Source organism: Schistocerca serialis, chromosome 1, assembly GCF_023864345.2.
Source record: "Schistocerca serialis cubense isolate TAMUIC-IGC-003099 chromosome 1, iqSchSeri2.2, whole genome shotgun sequence".
Classification (NCBI taxonomy): domain Eukaryota; kingdom Metazoa; phylum Arthropoda; class Insecta; order Orthoptera; family Acrididae; genus Schistocerca; species Schistocerca serialis.
In genome coordinates this window covers 239,878,880-239,898,174 of record NC_064638.1, presented here as the reverse complement: position 1 = coordinate 239,898,174, position 19,295 = coordinate 239,878,880, and the positions used below count along the sequence as shown (strand labels likewise).

The 19,295-nt window shown below is 42.8% G+C and overlaps 1 protein-coding gene across 1 annotated transcript in view; it reads right to left on the bottom strand.

The window, feature by feature from the left end:
- The window catches only part of LOC126462780 (cyclin-dependent kinase-like 1), a 275,437-nt gene that overhangs the window by 239,078 nt on the left and 17,064 nt on the right, over positions 1 to 19,295 (bottom strand). The window contains exons 3-4 of the mRNA XM_050096102.1: positions 15,865 to 15,934; positions 15,130 to 15,245 (exon numbers count right to left, since the gene is read on the bottom strand). Of these exons, the coding sequence (XP_049952059.1) occupies positions 15,130 to 15,245; positions 15,865 to 15,934 (186 nt within the window). The remainder of the gene's footprint in view (positions 1 to 15,129; positions 15,246 to 15,864; positions 15,935 to 19,295) is intronic.

Sequence of the window (19,295 nt, the reverse complement as noted above, 5' to 3'; positions counted from 1 at the left end):
GTCATCACGTCTCCTTTATGCCCGCCGAATTACAGAGGTGTGCGACTATGCAGCTCAAGCGGTATACCATCCAATTCCCTCTCGTGGCTGAATGATAAAAAGATTTACCTAACTTGTTACATTCCTTTGCCACACGAGTGTGTGATATTTACAGCTGTCATCCACTATTAAAGCATCACTTGATGCACTAAATGTACTCTTCACATACAATGTTCTGTATTTACAGGTCCGCAGCTCGTGGTCGTGCGGTAGCGTTCTCGCTTCCCGCGCCCGGGTTCCCGGGTTCGATTCCCGGCGGGGTCAGGGATTTTCTCTGCCTCGTGATGACTGGGTGTTGTGTGGTGTCCTTAGGTTAGTTAGGTTTAAGAAGTTCTAGGGGACTGATGAAAATAGATGTTAAGTCCCATAGTGCTCAGAGCCATTTGAACCATTTTTGTATTTACAGAAGTACATTTCCAAATGGTTCAAATGGCTCTGAGCACTATGGGACTTAGTCCCCTAGAATTTAGAACTACATAAACCTAACTAACCTAAGGACATCACACACATCCATGCCCGAGGCAGGATTCGAACCTGAGACCGTAGCGGTCGCGCGGTTCCAGACTGAAGCGCGTAGAACCGCTCGGCCACCACGGCCGGCACTACATTTCCATTTAAGACTTTCATATCTCTCTTGAATATCTCTCGATGATGCTTACCGATTCAACTGACGTCACGAACTATGTCAGAGCGCTTCCTAGCTCAGCTCTATATTGACCTCCGTGCGAGGGCGCTGCTCTGCTGAGAGAGAGGACGCATCTTCTTCAGCCTCTCCCATTCGTTTGCTGCAGACTGCAGCGAGACATGTCTGTGGTATCAATGCGCGTTGCCGACTTTGGTGTGGCACTGTGATCTCTGGGCGATACCACAGTACTGATATCAGATGGTCGTGTGGCCTTCCACGGCTGTCTTGTTATGGCAATAACCTAGTGTGTATTTGCTAGTCGGTTGTATGGAATCAGCACAGCAAAATGGGTCGTCGTGACATACGGGAGGAAGCTACTGTCGTGTTTGGACGTGCTCATAAACACATCTTGAATGCAGTTACCTGACTTGTTGGAGTCAACGCGTCCTGTCCAGCATGTCTACAACAAGACGTAAGAACAGTGGTCATAAGAACATCCTACCCGACAGTGTCCGAACTTCAGAGCTACGCATTGACGACAGTAATCGGTTTCGAACTCTACATGAACTGCTGCTGTCAGTACTTGCTGGTCTTTCTCAACCGGTTTCCAAGCAAACGTTACGAATGGCACTGCATTCAGTGAACATTTAGAGTATCTAGCAAAGGCCATTGCTCAGAGTGGCACGTCTTCAGTTGGCCAAGCAGTACATAACATGAACGGTAGTTGACTGAAAGCATGTAATGTGGTGCGAAGAGTCGCGACTTCGAACAGTTTTTTTCACATGAAGCAAAGTGTCAACGAACGCCATAATGAGGCGTCTAACCCGCTGTGTGTGTTTGGAAAGGGGGGGGGGGGGGTATATCAGGCCGGAAGTGGTTCTGTGATGCTCTCTCTTTTGCTCCCCAACTATGTTAGGTTACCGTGAACATCAATGAGAATGTCGCTTCTTTGAACATTCTCAGTGATCCTTATGATGGGTATGATGTGGACACTCTCGACTTCCAAAAAGACAACCGCCGTTTTCACAGGGCTGCGTCCATACTTTCCTGGTTTGACAAACGCTAATACGCCCTATAACAGCTCGACTGGCCAATATGTCTTTCCGTTCTTAATTCCATAGAAAGCATCTAGAGATACGTGGAACAGATGATGTAAGTCCCGGCAGTTTGGTGGGCCTGGGAACCCGCGCGAAACCTTCCCACTTTTATAGTTTTAAATAATGATAGTATATGGAATAAGTGTAATGCTTTTCAAAACCTTTGACAAATGAATGGAACGACGTGAAACAATAACCATGAATTTATAATACAGCCTTGTAGATACATTTCCAGACACATAATTTTGAACAAAATTCTTTAAAGAGCATTATAATACCTCAACGTAAACCCTATTTGACGTAATTTTCGTGTGCTTTTAGTTTTTCATTTTCTTTAAGGGATACAAAAACGTTAGTTGATTTAGTTACCCTTGACAAGGCTACATACAGTTGTCCGTGATTGAAGATAGGATTTGGTAAATACAATCCTGCTCTTTGAAGTGTTTCTCCCTGCGACTTGTTTATACTGATTGCAAGTGCAATTTTAATAAGCAACTGTCTTCTTGTCAACTGAAAAGGCTGCTTGGATCAGATGGTGTTAAGTTTATTTGTGGTATTACTACAGTTTTCCCGGTGTCAATCAGCTGATCATTAATTGTTAATTTATTGATTTTTGTTTCAACTTTGTGGCTCCATTGCATAACCCTGTTTGGTGTTCATGTTTCTTACCCACGCGACAATAATGTCCTTCTTTAAGTTTATGTGGCGGTAATTCTGATGGATCTAATAAATGTAAGAACTCTACAGGATGTTTCTCGTTTCGAAAATTATATACTTTTAGGAAAGTCAATTCGTACGACGTACAGAGATATTGGACTACGGCAGTGGTCACGCTTATTATCTATGTCAATGATATATACATATTACCCGGTTAATAAGTACCTTAAAACAGGTAAAATGGTATTTGTACTAAGGTAAATTTAACTTCGGAAAATATAGGTATGAAGTTGAGCATCAATGATGTCCTCTCGTCAATGATAGTTAAAACACTTTATTATGTTAAAATTTTCCACAAATACTAAGTTTTAGCGCAAAATCGGTATACAGTGTCAGAAGCCGGTTAAGAAACCTTTCTCATGAAACTTCATTCATACATATGATTAGTGTGCGTTGGGATGTTGAGTGGCTTCAGCCCGGTGTGACGTACCAAGTGGTTACAATTCCATTGTGGGCTGTACGTATCGTCAGCGAAACTTGCTAGGTACGTTAATGCATTAATGAGGAACCGATTTATATGGAAAAAAATAAATACCAAATTTAGCTGCCAGGTGCAAATCTAGTGCTGTATAGCATCTCTTCGACGTCTCCATCTCATATTGAACAAATTGTGTAAGTAGCAGTTAATGAAATCAAGATTATGCCTCTCTCACATATTCGTACTTTTATGCCCACTTCCCGTTCCTAATCGATTACCTGTGGAAACATACATCTTGTGTGCATTAACGGCGCCAGATTTGTACCTGGTGGCCAAATTTGATCTAATTTTTGCAGCGTACATCGGCTGCACATTAACTCATTAGAATATCCACCAAGTTTCGCTGTCCTACGATAATTACAGCCAACACTGCACATATGTCAGTGGCTGCACTTTAATTATAGACATTTGGTACCTGAAAAATCTGGAGGACTCTGTTCCTTGCCCAACTGAGGCCTTTATCAAAGTTAGAGAGCGTTATTGGTAGCAGCGTAATGCCTCCCGGAGCTGATTTTTTTTCTCCATTGTGCTTACATACACACGTCCATACCCACAGAGTAGGCTTAGTTAACAGCAGCTTATTGCACTGAATTCGCAGCAAATGTCGTAAGAGTGATGAAAATGTTAATACGGTGCAGAAACATAGTTTCACCTGCGCAGCAGCTCTTTAGACACGATAGCGCAGGCCCATTGGTGCAGGGTGGGATTTCGCATCCCACTCTGTCCATCCACATATAAAACTTTTGTTATATTTCCCCCCCTTAACGTCTTTCCTCGCACAGTGGAAACATCGTCAAACCTGCAGATAGGTTCTGCTTCTGCAGTAATTTCTCTGAAGTTCTAGTCTTTCGACACAGTTAAGATGGAAATTCAAACACCTACCTCCTGAACCGTGTTGCGGCTCGTTTTGATGCCATTGGTACTTTGGCATCGTGTAATAGAGATAGTGGTGTCTCGTTTTCTTCTCGTGTTTACTGGCACCACTACGTTTGCTAGCGTTGTCTGTCTGTGAGTGGCAGCAGCAGTGGTTATCGATATCTAGTACTCTAGTACTATCTTTGGAAGGGCGTCAAGTGTTTTCTGGATCGAAGTGTGTCGAGTAGTTCGGTTGGTTGGGACGGAGCCGCAGTGAGGTCCAACAAAGCAAGGACATGCCAGGACCACTGGCGACACTCAGGTACTTCCCGATCGAGGGGCTGTAGTTGCGAGGGCGACAACCTCGTTCTCCACCGGACCCAGGACGTTAGAGTTGAGTGAACATTAACCCAGTAGTGAAACCTCCACTATTTTGATATCAGACCGCTTGTTCGCGCTTTGCTGCTCGCAGGGTCGCTGAGACGAAGAGCAACAAGTGGAGTGTTTGGAGTTGGCGAAATTAATTAGCCCATCATTCACCTTTTATTATTAATCATTGAATTCCTTACGTTTATTGATAAAGTTCAACCAGCGGTATTTTTCAGTCTAGTGGCCGCTAACGCCCCAGTTACTTGCGCTGGAGGTTAGCGTATTTTCGCATCAGTGTACCTTTCCTCGCCTTGCCGCTGCTGTCCGGTAAGGCGTGTAGTTCGACCGCCTCCTTGATTCTGGTTCGTATATTTGTTTCTTTTGGACTACTTTGGTCGTAGTGGGTCCTTCTGTTTCAGGATGTTCTAATCACTGGATTCTGAAGACGCAGTGCTGTCCGGCGGTTCAGCCTTGCCTGGGTTATTCCATCGTTGTGTTTGTTATCAGAAATTAGGTAGAAGTTGGAAGAGTGTTGGCCTGTGTTTAAACTGTCACTAGTTTGAGTTGCCGTCCGGTTAAGTGAATACAACTCTTGGCTGCCTGTCTCATCATTTACGAAGTTGAGTGACTTTCCCAGGTCGATCCTTGGAGCACTGTCTGAGGCCCACTTCTCTCTTGATTTGGTCAGATTGCGATGATTCTCAATAAGGCCTTCAGCAGTGAATGCAATTTGTCTTAAGAATTTAAATTACATATTGTCTCTTAATAGTGAAAATTTGATGATTGTCCTTTTTATAATATTTTAGTATCTCTTGGAGAAGTTTAATTCCTTCTTAAGAATTTGCTATCCAGGTCTTCAGCCGTCAAAGTGTTTTTTAAGTTATTACTATTGGGGCCGTCATCCGGAAAATAAGTTGAATTTTTGGTAATAAGACCTTCAGCCGTGCGTGCAACTTGCTTAAGAAATTTTTTATTAGACACTGGGCCTTAAAAGCCAAATCAGGTAATTGTTCCTTATTGTCAACCTTATTTGCAATTGTTTTCAAATTAAGTGTAAGTGATTTAAAAAAAAGGGAACTCAGCAACCATTGGTAACTGAGTATGGCCCCGTCCACACTGAATCCTGCCTTTCCCTAAGTACCACGATTCACCTCCATAGCATTTCATGGTTGTTGTTGTTGTGATCTTCAGTCCTGAGACTGGTTTGATGCAGCTCTCCATGCTACTCTATCCCGTGCAAGCTTCTTCATCTCCCAGTACTTACTGCAACCTACATCCATCTGAATCTGCTTAGTGTATTGATCTCTTGGTCTCCCTCTACGATTTTTACCCTCCACGCTGCCCTCCAATGCTAAATTTGTGATCCCTTGATGCCTCAAAACATGTCCTACCAACCGATCCCTTCTTCTAGTCAAGTTGTGCCACAAACTTCTCTTCTTCCCAATCCTATTCAATACCTCCTCATTAGTTACGTGATCTACCCACCTTATCTTCGGCATTCTTCTGTAGCACCACATTTCGAAAGCTTCTATTCTCTTCTTGTCCAAACTGGTTATCGTCCATGTTTCACTTCTATACATGGCTACACTCCATACAAATACTTTCAGAAACGACTTCCTGACACTTAAATCTGTAATCGATGTTAACAAATTTCTCTTCTTCAGAAACGCTTTCCTTGCCATTGCCAGTCTACATTTTGTATCCTCTCTACTTCGACCATCATCAGTTATTATACTCCCTAAATAGCAAAACTCCTTTACTACTTTAAGTGTCTCATTTCCTAATCTAATCCCCTCAGCATCACCCGATTTGACTACATTCCATTATCCTCGTTTTGCTTTTGTTGATGTTCATCTTATACCCTCCTTTCAAGACACTGTCCATTCCGTTCAACTGCTCTTCCAAGTCCTTTGCTGTCTCTGACAGAATTACAATGTCATCGGCAAACCTCAAAGTTTTTACTTCTTCTCCATGAATTTTAATACCTACTCCGAATTTTTCTTTTGTTTCCTTTACTGCTTGCTCAGTATACAGATTGAACAACATCGGGGAGAGGCTACAACCCTGTCTCACTCCTTTCCCAACCACTGCTTCCCTTTCATGCCCCTCGACTCTTATGACTGCCATCTGGTTTCTGTACAAATTGTAAATAGCCTTTCGCTCCCTGTATTTTACCCCTGCCACCTTCAGAATTTGAAAGAGAGTATTCCAGTTAACGTTGTCAAAAGCTTTCTCTAAGTCTACAAATGCTAGAAACGTAAGTTTGCCTTTTCTTAATCTTTCTTCTAAGATAAGTCGTAAGGTTAGTATTGCCTCACGTGTTCCAACATTTCTACGGAATCCAAACTGATCCTCCCCGAGGTCCGCTTCTACCAGTTTTTCCATTCGTCTGTAAAGTATTCGCGTTAGTATTTTGCAGCTGTGACTTATTAAACTGATAGTTCGGTAATTTTCACATCTGTCAACACCTGCTTTCTTTGGGATTGGAATTATTATATTCTTCTTGAAGTCTGTGGGTATTTCGCCTGTCTCATACATCTTGCTCACCAGATGGTAGAGTTTTGTCATGACTGGCTCTCCCAAGGCCATCAGTAGTTCTAATGGAATGTTGTCTACTCCCGGGGCCTTGTTTCGACTCAGGTCTTTCAGTGCTCTGTCAAACTCTTCACGTAGTATCTTATCTCCCATTTCATCTTCATCTACATCCTCTTCCATTTCCATAATACTGTCCTCAAGTACATCGCCCTTGTATAAACCCTCTATATACTCCTTCCACCTTTCTGCCTTCCTTTCTTTACTTGGAACTGGGTTGCCATCTGAGCTCTTGATATTCATACAAGTGGTTCTCTTCTCTCCAAAGGCCTCTTTAATTTTCCTGTAGGCAGTATCTATCTTACCCCTAGTGAGACAAGCCTCTACATCCTTACATTTGTACTCTAGCCATCCCTGCTTAACCATTTTGCACTTATTGTCGATCTGATTTTTGAGACGTTTGTATTCCTTTTTGCCTGCTTCATTTACTGCATTTTTATATTTTCTCCTTTCATCAATTAAATTCAATATTTCTTCTGTTACCCAAGGATTTCATTTCACGGTATCAACAGTAAATTTTTCTTAAGACATAAAAAATATTTATCACTGCAGAAGTATTACTAGAAGCGAATGTCAGCATTCTACGCTGCTGGTCACTAAAATTAAAACACCAGGAGGATATACAATAATGAAATTTTACGTATTTTGAGTATACATTATAAAATGAAGAATATATTATGCGTTTCTAGATGAGCTGGGAGTATGTGATGCCTCCACCAGGAGCCACTTTCTCCGACCCAAAGCCCCAGCAGCCCAAGATGAGAAGCGGCGGACCTCATGCAGCGAGAGACCAATACGCGGACACTGGAGCCATTCTGCAACCACACAGGGCATTCGTGGGAGGATGCCCTCACCTCGCTTAGGAATGAAGACCTTCCGAAGAGCCTGGTGGACAAGGACAAGTGTGCCAAAAACTGATGGACCCCTGTAGACACAAAAGCGTCAAGAACGTACTACGAGTGGAGGCGTGTGAGTCTTCTGGTTCGCAGAAGTCGTTTTTACCTGTCTTAGAAAGCGTGAACTGTCCACACTTCCAGCACCCCACAGCCACTGGGAAGCAGAGTACAAAAAGAGCCACGAATTCGCACAGGGAGGTATGTGATGCTAAAAAATTGCGAGACAAGTCAGCCTGCTTAAAAAATTTTTGGACCGTAAGGACGCTACCTATAATTCACGACTGCCAGAAGATTCTGAGACATAGCATAAACGTCGAACTGTCCAGGTCTGTCGCAAGATAGCCGTCACAAGGAAGTGTTGTGTGGCGGCTTTCACAACAACTTAAAAATGCAGAAAAACATGGAAAGAATGTGCGGTCAAAGTTGGGAACAGCATTGACAGTGAAATCGTGAGAAAGAAGCCAGTTCCCGAGTTACACACCAGCCCATGCAAGACAGAGAATTTCCATCTTGCACTGGGAGGTGTGGTCATGAAAAGGCTATCAGTCACTGGACAGCATTGCAGATTTAGTCCCCCAGTGACAATGTCGAGTGCAGAGAAATTTCGAGGAGTCGTGGAGCTGAGAAGATGGGAGAAGGGGTCGGTAAGACAACGCGGAAGCGGTTCGCCTTCCGACACCGCGATAACCATGGTTCGGCTATAGCAAGAAACAGTGGCCTGTCAACACAGGAGCGGCACGCCGATCGGAAGGGCAACACCCTGTCCCGTCCGAGTAGCTGCCGCTGCCGTCATCGCCACACAGACATCACTACAAAAATGGTGAGATGATTAATTCCTCCCTTATTTCCCTTAATAACTGGGCCGTGTCCACGCCCTGTGAAATCGGCCCTTAGATTTGAAATTTTTTTGTTTTGTTTTGTGTGTGAAAGTTACTGAGATAAATGCAGTCATTTCATGTTTTATTCCTCTAAACAGTCTGTTCCATTCGCTTGTCAGTCCCTTAATCTCATAACGTTTCCTTTTTTTATTTCACTTAATTATCGATTTCAATTATTTGTTCTCAACGTGGGATGATCTCATTATTCCTGTGCATATCATTCCATGTCTGACAGGAGAAGCTCCTGTACACTGACAATTGGCGCTCAACGTGGAGCGTTGTCATTGGCAATTTTCATGCTATATGGTATCACAAACAATTCTCGATTTACTACAATACAGGGTGCGTAATTTAGTACGAAGATCTGCCACCTCTCACAGCAGCACCGAGGTGCATCGAGTCGAATTGAACTTGGATGACAGTTGTTCTATGCTGGTTCAATTCTGTGTCATAGGTTATCAGTCGCGGTGACTGGAGAATTGTGGCGTGCTGGTCTTTCGGCTGCCCTTCACACCTCGCACTCATGAAGAATGTTCTGGGCGAAACGACAGACGAGCACCCTCTATATCGAGGTAAGATTCGACAGCATAGGCAGAATACGATCTTTTATTATTTTGTTGGAAGTTAACGTCTCGGAGACCTCGAAGATAGGGCACTGCCACTGGCCCTAACACTTCAGAAATATAACGGCTACTGAGCAAATTACTGGCTATGCGATTAAGAGGTATGACGATGACGAAAGAAACCCGGCAACTCTGCTTCTCGAAACCTCTACACTCAGAAACGTACATTGCGATGCTGTATGCAGACCGGTGATTCGTCCTAAAAAACTAAGTAATGCCACTCCATGTGTCGAGCGTTGTTACTAGTCAAACTTCTGCCGCTGCCGCGTCTGGGGAAGCCGTGACAACGGGCGCCGTGCCAGTCCATGGTGCATGAATGCACAGTATGTGTGGATACTTACGTTGATGCAAATAAGTCCGTTTCCCCACTCGTGATACGTAACGTAGTAGTACGATCCTGAACGGCCAAATGAAATATACACTGATGTTCAGAAGAAAACAGAACATCTTCAACGACTAGAGAGAGGGCGTTCATATTGACGGGACAAGTACAGTAGTATGTTCTGCAGAAATGATCAACATTGGTACCAGTCGGCCCGCAGGTTCAAGGACAACATCGATATAGTGACACACCACCACCTTTCGGTAAAATGTACCTGTGGCTCCCGTTGTCCCTATAAACCGAAGATAATGGATCAGTGTGACTTGAGCAGACACGCACGATGCCTCGCAGACGTATGTGCGAATCGTGGCGTCAAATCAGTGAGTTTGAAAGAAGGCGCATTATTGGCATGAGAGAATGTGAACGCATCCATCCAGAAATTTCTGCTCGTGTGTGACGAAGTGTTCCGGCAGTGCAATGGTTGTCTGCACAACGGTTCACGGAAGGTCGTAGAACACGACGAGATCGGTCAAGTCGCACCACCCAGATCACCAACCCGAGAAGATAGACACCTCATCCGAATGGCACTGCAAGACAGATCAGCGTCCTCCTTGGTTCTGGCGCAACAGTGGAAAAGTGTAACACATTGTACACTAGCAGGGATGACAGTCCGTGGCCGTTTATTACGGTATGGGTTAGTGCGCGTCGTCCACTTCTCCGCCTACCTTTAACGAATGTGTCGAAAGATGCTAGACGGCAATGGTGTATGGAACGACGTCACTGGGGACATGAATAGTATGAGATAGTGTTTTCGTTTTTTTTTTTTTTTTTTTTGGTCATCAGTCTACTGACTGGTTTGATGCGGCCCGCCACGAATTCCTTTCCTGTGCTAACCTCTTCATCTCATTCATCTCAGAGTGGCACTTGCAACCTACGTCCTCAATTATTTGCTTGACGTATTCCAATCTCTGTCTTCCTCTGCAGTTTTTGCCCTCTACAGCTCCCTCTAGTACCATGGAAGTCATTCCCTCATGTCTTAGCAGATGTCCTATCATCCTGTCCCTTCTCCTTATCAGTGTTTTCCACATATTCCTTTCCTCTCCGATTCTGTATAGAACCTCCTCATTCCTTACCTTATCAGTCCACCTAATTTTCAACATTCGTCTATAGCACCACATCTCAAATGCTTCGATTCTCTTCTGTTCCGGTTTTCCCCCAGTCCATGTTTCACTACCATACAATGCTGTACTCCAGACGTACATCCTCAGAAATTTCTTACTCAAATTAAGGTCGGTATTTGATATTAGTAGACTTCTCTTGGCCAGAAATGCCTTTTTTGCCATAGCGAGTCTGCTTTTGATGTCCTCCTTGCTCCGTCCGCCATTGGTTATTTTATTGCCTAGGTAGCAGAATTCCTTAACTTCATTGACTTCGTGACCATCAATCCTGATCTTAAGTTTCTCGCTGTTCTCACTCATTACCATCGTCTTTCTCCGATTTACTCTCAAACCATACTGTGTACTCATTAGACTGTTCATTCCGTTCAGCAGATCATTTAATTCTTCTTCACTTTCACTCAGGATAGCAATGTCATCAGCGAATCGTATCATTGATATTCTTTCACCTTGTATTTTAATTCCACTCCTGAACCTTTATTTTATTTCCATCATTTTCGTACGAATCCAGATTGTTTGAAAGTAAAGCCCGCATTTCGTTCGGCGCAGACAGGAGGAGCGGCATCACAGTGGCTGCAATTGCACAAGACATACAGAGCCGACAAAAGGCCTTATGGTGCGGCGTGCTATTGGGTACAACCACAAATCACAGTTGGTACGTGTCCAGGACACTGACCAGTATGACCTTCGTGAATGATTTCCTTCGAACCGTAACCACACCTTTTCTGCGCAACACCCCAGACAATTTTTCGGCAAAACAATGCACGACCACTTGTTGCTACACAAACACATGCCTTCTTCGTGTCACAGGATGTCAGCCTTTTTCCAGGCCCGCCAGACCACCAGACTTGCGCCAGTCGAAAGTGTGTGACCCAATGCCAAATACCACAGATGACCATTAGAACCAGGTGAATGCAGCATGGATGGCTCTACCATAGGGCATGTTTCGTGCCTTATACTCGTCGATGCCATCATACAAGGAACAAGTTACCAGGGCCCATGGCGGATCCTGTGCCTACTAGGCAACGAGACACATGATGAACCGAGGTGACTGAAATGCTAGTCATTTCTGCAGAACATACTAGTGTACTTCCCTTTGAATGTGAACGTCCTATCTCCAGTCATCTAAAGTGTTCTGTTTTTTCTGAATATATGTCGTTACTCTATGCCGCCATTCTGGTTTTTCTAAACAATTAACGTCGCAAATTTAAAGGTCTTTTTTAGCCTTTGATACTATCTCCTGCAACAGGATATGAGCCGTTATCAAGAAAATTGATACTGAGATCCAGAATATATGAGTCAATGCGGGAGTAAATACTGGCCTTAAAAGCAGGCTTTATATTTCCTTTCTTTCCCTCAGTTGCCACTATTAAACACTGGGATGGTTCCTTCCGTACGATTGCAACCAATTCCTCCCGATATCGCTGATCAACTGAAATTGTGCTCTGAGTTGAAACGACGTCGATATCGACGAGACGTTAAACTCAGACCTTAAAATCTTTAGTTTACTGTTGTGATACTCGACGGGACCACTGCTGTTCACATATTACGCCATGAGTGTTGTGGCTTTTTCCTGTTTATCACAGTTTTCGGATAACTCAGGTTTAGGTATCAGAAAATGGACGTGAAATCCTAGCGAAATAACAACATATGATGTTCTGTGGTTCTTGGAATTTTTCGGGCGCGCAGATTATTCCATGAAGTCCCGGGATTGCAGCCGGATGATGTCCACCACGTACCACGATATTTCGGCTGACAACCATTCAGCCATCTTTAGTTGTGTGTTTTGCACTGGATATTGCTAACTTTATATCAAAAATTGTCGTTCATGCAGTGGCTGCCTATGCGCATGCGTCTCCGAGCCAATTTTTGGTATAAAGTTAGCGAAGTGAACTAGCAGTCTCCAGCGTTAAACATTCATCTGCAGAATTGCAGCTTAGAGTTTACCTTATTTTCTAATTCTTTACTGAAGATGATAGATACGAAATTTACTCTTTAGCGTTAGACTGTAACGTATAGGATTATTATCGAAACTGATTTAGCTTTCAGAACCAGTGAATGTGTGAATTTATACTTCACAGGAATGAAAAGTTGTTTCATAATTACTACACACGTGTCCTGCAAGCCCACGTAGCGTATTCCAGAAGTCTGTCTTGAATCACGATAAGAATATTGATTTCTTCATTGATTGCGGTGTACTGCGTGCCGATTTGTCGATCACATATGAATCTTAACACGATTATTTTTTCTATGCTCCGCTCCCAAACACATAAAACTTCAGTTTGTACAACGGTAAGTCAAATATAAACCTTAAATGTATAACAAAGAAAAAAAAGACAAAACTAGCTTTTAATTGGGTATTCTTCCTTCTAAAGTGTACCAGACGTGCAGTAGATTGTTGTGTATGTGTACAAACACCAACACAGCGACACAGTGAAGATGGTCGCTTCACTAAATACTTGCTTCAGGTAAGGAACGCGTTCTGCTACTCTGTTTTGATGCTGTGAAAGCGAGAAAGACACTGAAATATAGCTTTAAACTGAGGTCTAGTATAACGATGCATGTTCGTGACAGCAGTAAGTTTGTTAATGGACTAGGAAATTTGTAAATAGTTTGAAGTCCATGGTCGGTGCTTCTAATCTGGGTTATACTACTCGCCATTTAATTCCAGGAAATACTGCAGCCGTGGAAGGTATTATGTCTTTTGAAAACTGCCTACTGAAAATAGATGCTTCAGCACACCGCAGTGTGCATGGTATGTGTAAGCAAGTAGATGAATATAGAATCTAAACAGCGTTTGAATTTCGGCGGCTAGTTGTAGAAAATGACCTCCTAACAAATATAGCTGGCGAAGGATTCTGGCTACACTCCCAAGATTGGGAGAGCGTGAGATATGTCGCCTTTCTTCATCATCTACCTCAAAGAAATTCTGAGTGTAGTGATCAGCAATAGAGATTAACCTGGCCATTTTAAAGGTAAAAAAGGGGATCGTCAAGCAATACATGACGGGCGGGACCACTGTCAATAATACGTCACTCAGGTCTCCTAAAACGATCAACGTTGGCCTTCAATCAAATCGTAATGGAGTAGATTACTGCCTGTAGGTCTTCTACTACAGTACGGCAAAGTACGTCCCGATATTGACCATGCAACAACCGCGGCGATAACACTGAAACTGAGTGTTTTCCATCATACATACCTTACCTTCTCCCAAGTAATTTACATATGTTTTAACCACTCAAGGAAACATAGGAGATCAAGAAGTTTCGAAATGAAGAGGTGCACATTGTTGCACTGACTTCTAAAACAAGTTCTTGTTAGGTGGAAAAAAGCACTTTGTAGTCCGTAGCGTAGAGGAGATTATATCGAAAGGAGAAGTGGCTTGCAAGAGATAAATATATTTTTCTTTTTGATCATACTCATTTTTCAACGAATCTTCTTCCTATACTTGCAATAGCGACTTTATCCTACTCCACGGTATTCTTTACCTTCCTAGCCAAACGGGACGCAAACATAATGATGTGTATAACAATTCATCGCGTTTTTATGAACAATATAGTTACTATGTAGGAGACACTCTGTTGTTCTAATTATCTTAACCTTGAAACGGTGGATGAACAACGTATATACAACGATCTCACGTTGCTGATTACGTCCTTTATAGCGACAATGTATAAAGGCTCATGTTTCGACCATAAACACTACGCAAATTATTTCAAAACGTTTCGCTTCTTAATAGAAATTTTAGAAGGAATATTAGTGACGCTCTATTTGTGACTTATAGCTGTAAACAGACCTCTGAATGTTGTATAGATCCTTGGGTGTAATAAGAGTATTAAGAGTCCAATCTCTTTTCACTCTTGAGAATTTCAAACAATCGATGACAAAACAATGATAATATTTTGCTTTGTGTTTCCAGTAAATGATCACAAATAAATGTCCTTAATGACCTGTTATGGCCATAAATTACAGGTCTGAATAGTACAAAGTTGAAAACTGGAAGACTGATATCTCAGCAAGGCGACATCACAAGGACATGGCAAGACGATAGGTGAAATTATGCTGGGGCTGAACGTCAAACACTGTCACTTAATGTCGCCTTGCTGACACATATCTTTCATGTTTCATCACATCTGAATATAATTACTGATGACCAAACTCGATAACCCATAGATATTTAGTTCGCTAATTGACTAGAAGAGATAAATTTCCTAGAATTCTTAGGCCGATATGTTTTACATCACCCTTAAAAAGAGAATAATAATGACAACAGCAGTTACATTTGATTCTTTGTTCAAGAAAGACGCTTTGTTGACAGTCTCCACGAGCGTATTACCAGCGAAATTGTCCACAATAAGCATTAAAAAGCTGTGATGATGGCATACAGCTAAATAAAGACGTAAAGAGGTGAGGTGAGCGACAGAGTTGTTAGTGCAGGTGCAGGTGGGAGTGTAGAGCGTTACCTGCGCGGCAGCAGCGGCAGGCGGCTCCCCAGCAGCCACAGGCGTCGCTCGGACAGCCAGCGCTCCATGCGGTGGCCGCAGGCACACTGCGAGGCGCCGGCGTCCGACGCCCTCCGCTAGGCAACCCCCACTACTCCGCTGTCGCACGGGCTGACAGTGCCGGGCGCTGGCGCCGGCAGCTGCTAGCTGAGACCGAATTTGCTCACCACTCGCTTAACGTCCCGCCTGTTATGCGTTTAGTATGAGCTCCTACTTGGCCACTGGAGTTGTTTGATCGTCTTTTATTATAACTACTGGTTTCAGTTTACCCCGCCATCGCTGTCTGTATAGGTCAAAACAAATCTTGAAACAACTGTAAATTCATGAAGTCCAAATAATTACATGTATGTGGTATAAAATTGGTACTAACAGAGCTCAAATATTAATGATATGTCACAAAATATTATATCAATGTGGCAGCCAATATAATTACGGTTACATCTGAACTACTAAACATTTAAAGAATCAAACTATAATAAGAGGTGGTATGTCCAATTTGAAATATTTATAGCTTATCAGAGGGGTGTCTAACCAAACATGTTTGTCATGAAGAACAAACCAAACCAAAGATATAACTGACGCATTTTCGTGCATTTGGTGTTAAAGTAACGTACGAGATGTTGCTATTGTTTGCTTTGGTTTGTTCTTCATGAGAAACGTCTGAGGTTGGATACTCTTTGATACGTTTACACTTACCTGAAGATCAATTGCAGCTGTCAGTTCAAATCGGAAGCAGCACTTCTTATTTAAAGTCACCTTTTTGCTTCTGTATGTTTAATAGTTCATCTGAAGCAGTAATTTTATGGTCTGCCATTTTGATGTGACATGCTGTGCCACATTATTAATACCTGACTTTTTTAAGTATTAATTAACACCAACTATGTAAAATTCATTGGACTTTAAGCATTTCTAGTTGTGTCAGGATTTGTTAGATATCATTATTAAATGCGTCCGAATGTACCAAAAGGCTGTTCTTATTTTCTTGCCTGCCGAACTACAAACACCGGTAAACAGCTATCGGCAAACAAGGAATGTGTTGCATCAGGCATCATGACCTTCACTTCCTGCACTAAGAATGAAAATCGGTATTGACGCATATCAACCAATGAGTGCTAACTCAAAATGTGAAGCTGTTGGCTGAGTGGTGCCATGATTGTTGCGTGAGAGATTTTTTTTCTCGACACGAGTGAGCTGAATCCACCTTGTTGTTGGACAAACAAAGATATGTTAACATGTTACAATGCTTTTTGAATAAAATTTATGTATGGGTATTTGTTTAGTTCAATTGTTTTTGGCCCATTATTTATAAATAACATATTATTGTTCATGGCTCATTCCGACGATATCTTACTTGCCACGAAAGGAAATGTCGACCTTTGTCAGGCTGATTCAATTGACATAACTGGATATTCCAAATATAATTTGAGGTATAAATGCGCACAAGGGGAGACAAAAAAGTTCCTGTTTGAGGGCTTTGCTGCAGCACTATGCAACGTAGTGCGACTCCGATGCGGGTACACTAGCACCGACGTGCAGGCGAGGGATTGGTGTATCATATTAGCATGATATATTGTAGGTGGGTCAATGGTATGAATATCAGCTTTGAGTGAAAGCGACTGCACAAAACGCGGATGTAGAAAAATGGCAAAGGAAAGAGCGTATTTCTTTAAAAGAAAGTATTGTTGCGTTATCTCACCAACTTTTAAATATAAGCCGTTTATTTTTTTCACGTAGTTGTTAGCATAACATGCAGCAGGGCGGCTTGTTCTCACACTTTCCTATAAACAATCATTCCGCCTACCTGGATAGGTTTCAGGTTTTCTGCCCCTTCACTCTGCGATGATACATACTGGTTCAGCCGACAAAAGCAGCCTTTACGAAAATTCGACTAAATACCTACCACGTAAATGCCACATAACTCCAGTCCACGGACAGTAATTGAGTGTCTGTAAAACTATAGAGCGTTCGGGATTCTTGCATAACTCGTTTGAAAAATGTCCAAAATTTCTTTAAGTTGGTTCATTGTCTTTAAAACACGGAAAACGGGTATCAAGTCCGTATTTAATATTCCGACATAGATTATGCAAGGTTACTGTCTCTATTACAAGTTCACATCCGGAAGGAGTCAGAAGATATTTATTCCGACCGGATATATTGAATGTCGTAAACAGTCACTGACCCATGACTACTTGCGAGTTAACACATTCAGTCGTTCAGCAGGCTGTCTGTAAAGAAGTTCTCACCGTAATGACTCGTAATCTGCACGAAACACCCCACGCGGAGTTTATGTACGACATGAACTGTTCACACGCGAATATCTCCTAAAATAAACCACTCACAAGGTTCAAAGTGTCACAAAATACTCATTACTATAGTCGCTCTTCGTCAATGACACGAGAACCGATCAAAAGGGCAATTTTTTTCATTTTGGTACAAACTTGATTACCGCGATTTAACATAGGTGTATACCAGAATACGGCTACCGAGTGACTATATCGGCACACAGATCTGACACACAAAGCCCTACTCAAATGCGCAGGAAATTCTGAATTCCTATTGGCTAGTATGTTAAGCAGCCAATCAGATCATCTCGAGCACTTCTATAGTCGTGGTATTTCTACAATCAGCAATCACGTTACCAAACTGAATAAAATTGAATGAAAACAAAATAAGATTCTTTTCCACACAATAAATTGCTAATAAATTTTATACTAAACGCCCATTCTGGCAGTTTTCACAAAATCCAGTTCTCTCAGACATACACTATGTGATCAAAAGTATCCGGACACCTGTCTGACAATGACGTACAAGTTTGCAGCGACCTCCATCGGTAATGCTGGAATTCAATATGGTGTTGGCCCACCATTAGCCTTGATGACAGCTTCCACTTTTGCAAGCATACGTTCAATCAGGTGCTGGAAGGTTTCTTGGGGAACGGTAGCCTATTCTTCACGGAGTGCTGCACTGAGAAGAGGTACCGATGTCGGTCAGTGAGGCCTGGCACGAAGTCGGCATTCCCAAACATCCCAAAGGTGTTCTGTAGGAATCAGGTCAGAACTCTGTGCAGGCCAGTCCATTACAGGGATGTTATTGTCGCGTTACCACTCCGCCACAGATCGTGCATTATGAACAGGTGCTCGATGGTGTTGAAAGATGCAGTCACCATCACCGAATTGCTCTTCAACAGTGGGAAGCAAGAAGGTGCTTAAAACATCGATGTAGCCCTGTGCTGGGATAGTGCCACGCAAAACAAAAGGAGTGCAAGCCCCCTCCATGAAAAACACGACCACACCATAAAAGCACCGCCTTCGAATTTTCCTGTTAGCACTACACACGCCGTTAGGTGACGTTCACTGGGTATTCGCCATACCCACACCCTGTCTTCGGATCGTCACATAGTGTACCATGATTCACCACTCCACACAATGTTTTTCCACTGTTCAATAGTATAATCTTTACGCTCCTTGCACCAAGCGGAGCATCGTTTGGCTTTTACTGGCTTATGAGCAGCCGCTCGACCATGAAGTACAAGTTTTCTCACCTCCCGCCTAACTGTCGTAGTACTTGCAGAGGATCCTGTTGTAATCTACAATTCCAGTGTGATGGTCTGGATAGATGTCTGCGTATTACACATTACGACCCTTTTCAACTGCCAGTGGTCAAGAGACGAGGTCGGCCTGGACGCTTTTGTGCTGTAGTGTCCCTTCAAGTTTCCACTTAACTATCACACCCGATACGGTGGACCTACAGTGTGGAAATCTCGCGTACAGACGTTTGACACAAGTGACGCCCAATCACCTGACGACGTTCGATGTCCGTGAGTTCCACGGAGCGCCCCATTCTACTCTCTCACGACGTCTAATGACTACTGAGGTCGCTGATATGGAGTACCTGGCAGAAGGTCGCAGCACAATACACCTAATATGAAAAACATTTGTTTTTGGTGGTGTCCGGATGATTTTGATCACATAGCATACGTCACACTTTCCCCTATTGCACAATAAGTTTCTCACGCATACGTTTACATAGTTTTAATAAAATATCACATTCTCACGTTGCGTATGTCCTCCATTCACTCTCCCAATCTCTCCAAAATTCTCTCACAACCAAAACACGATGAAATAATA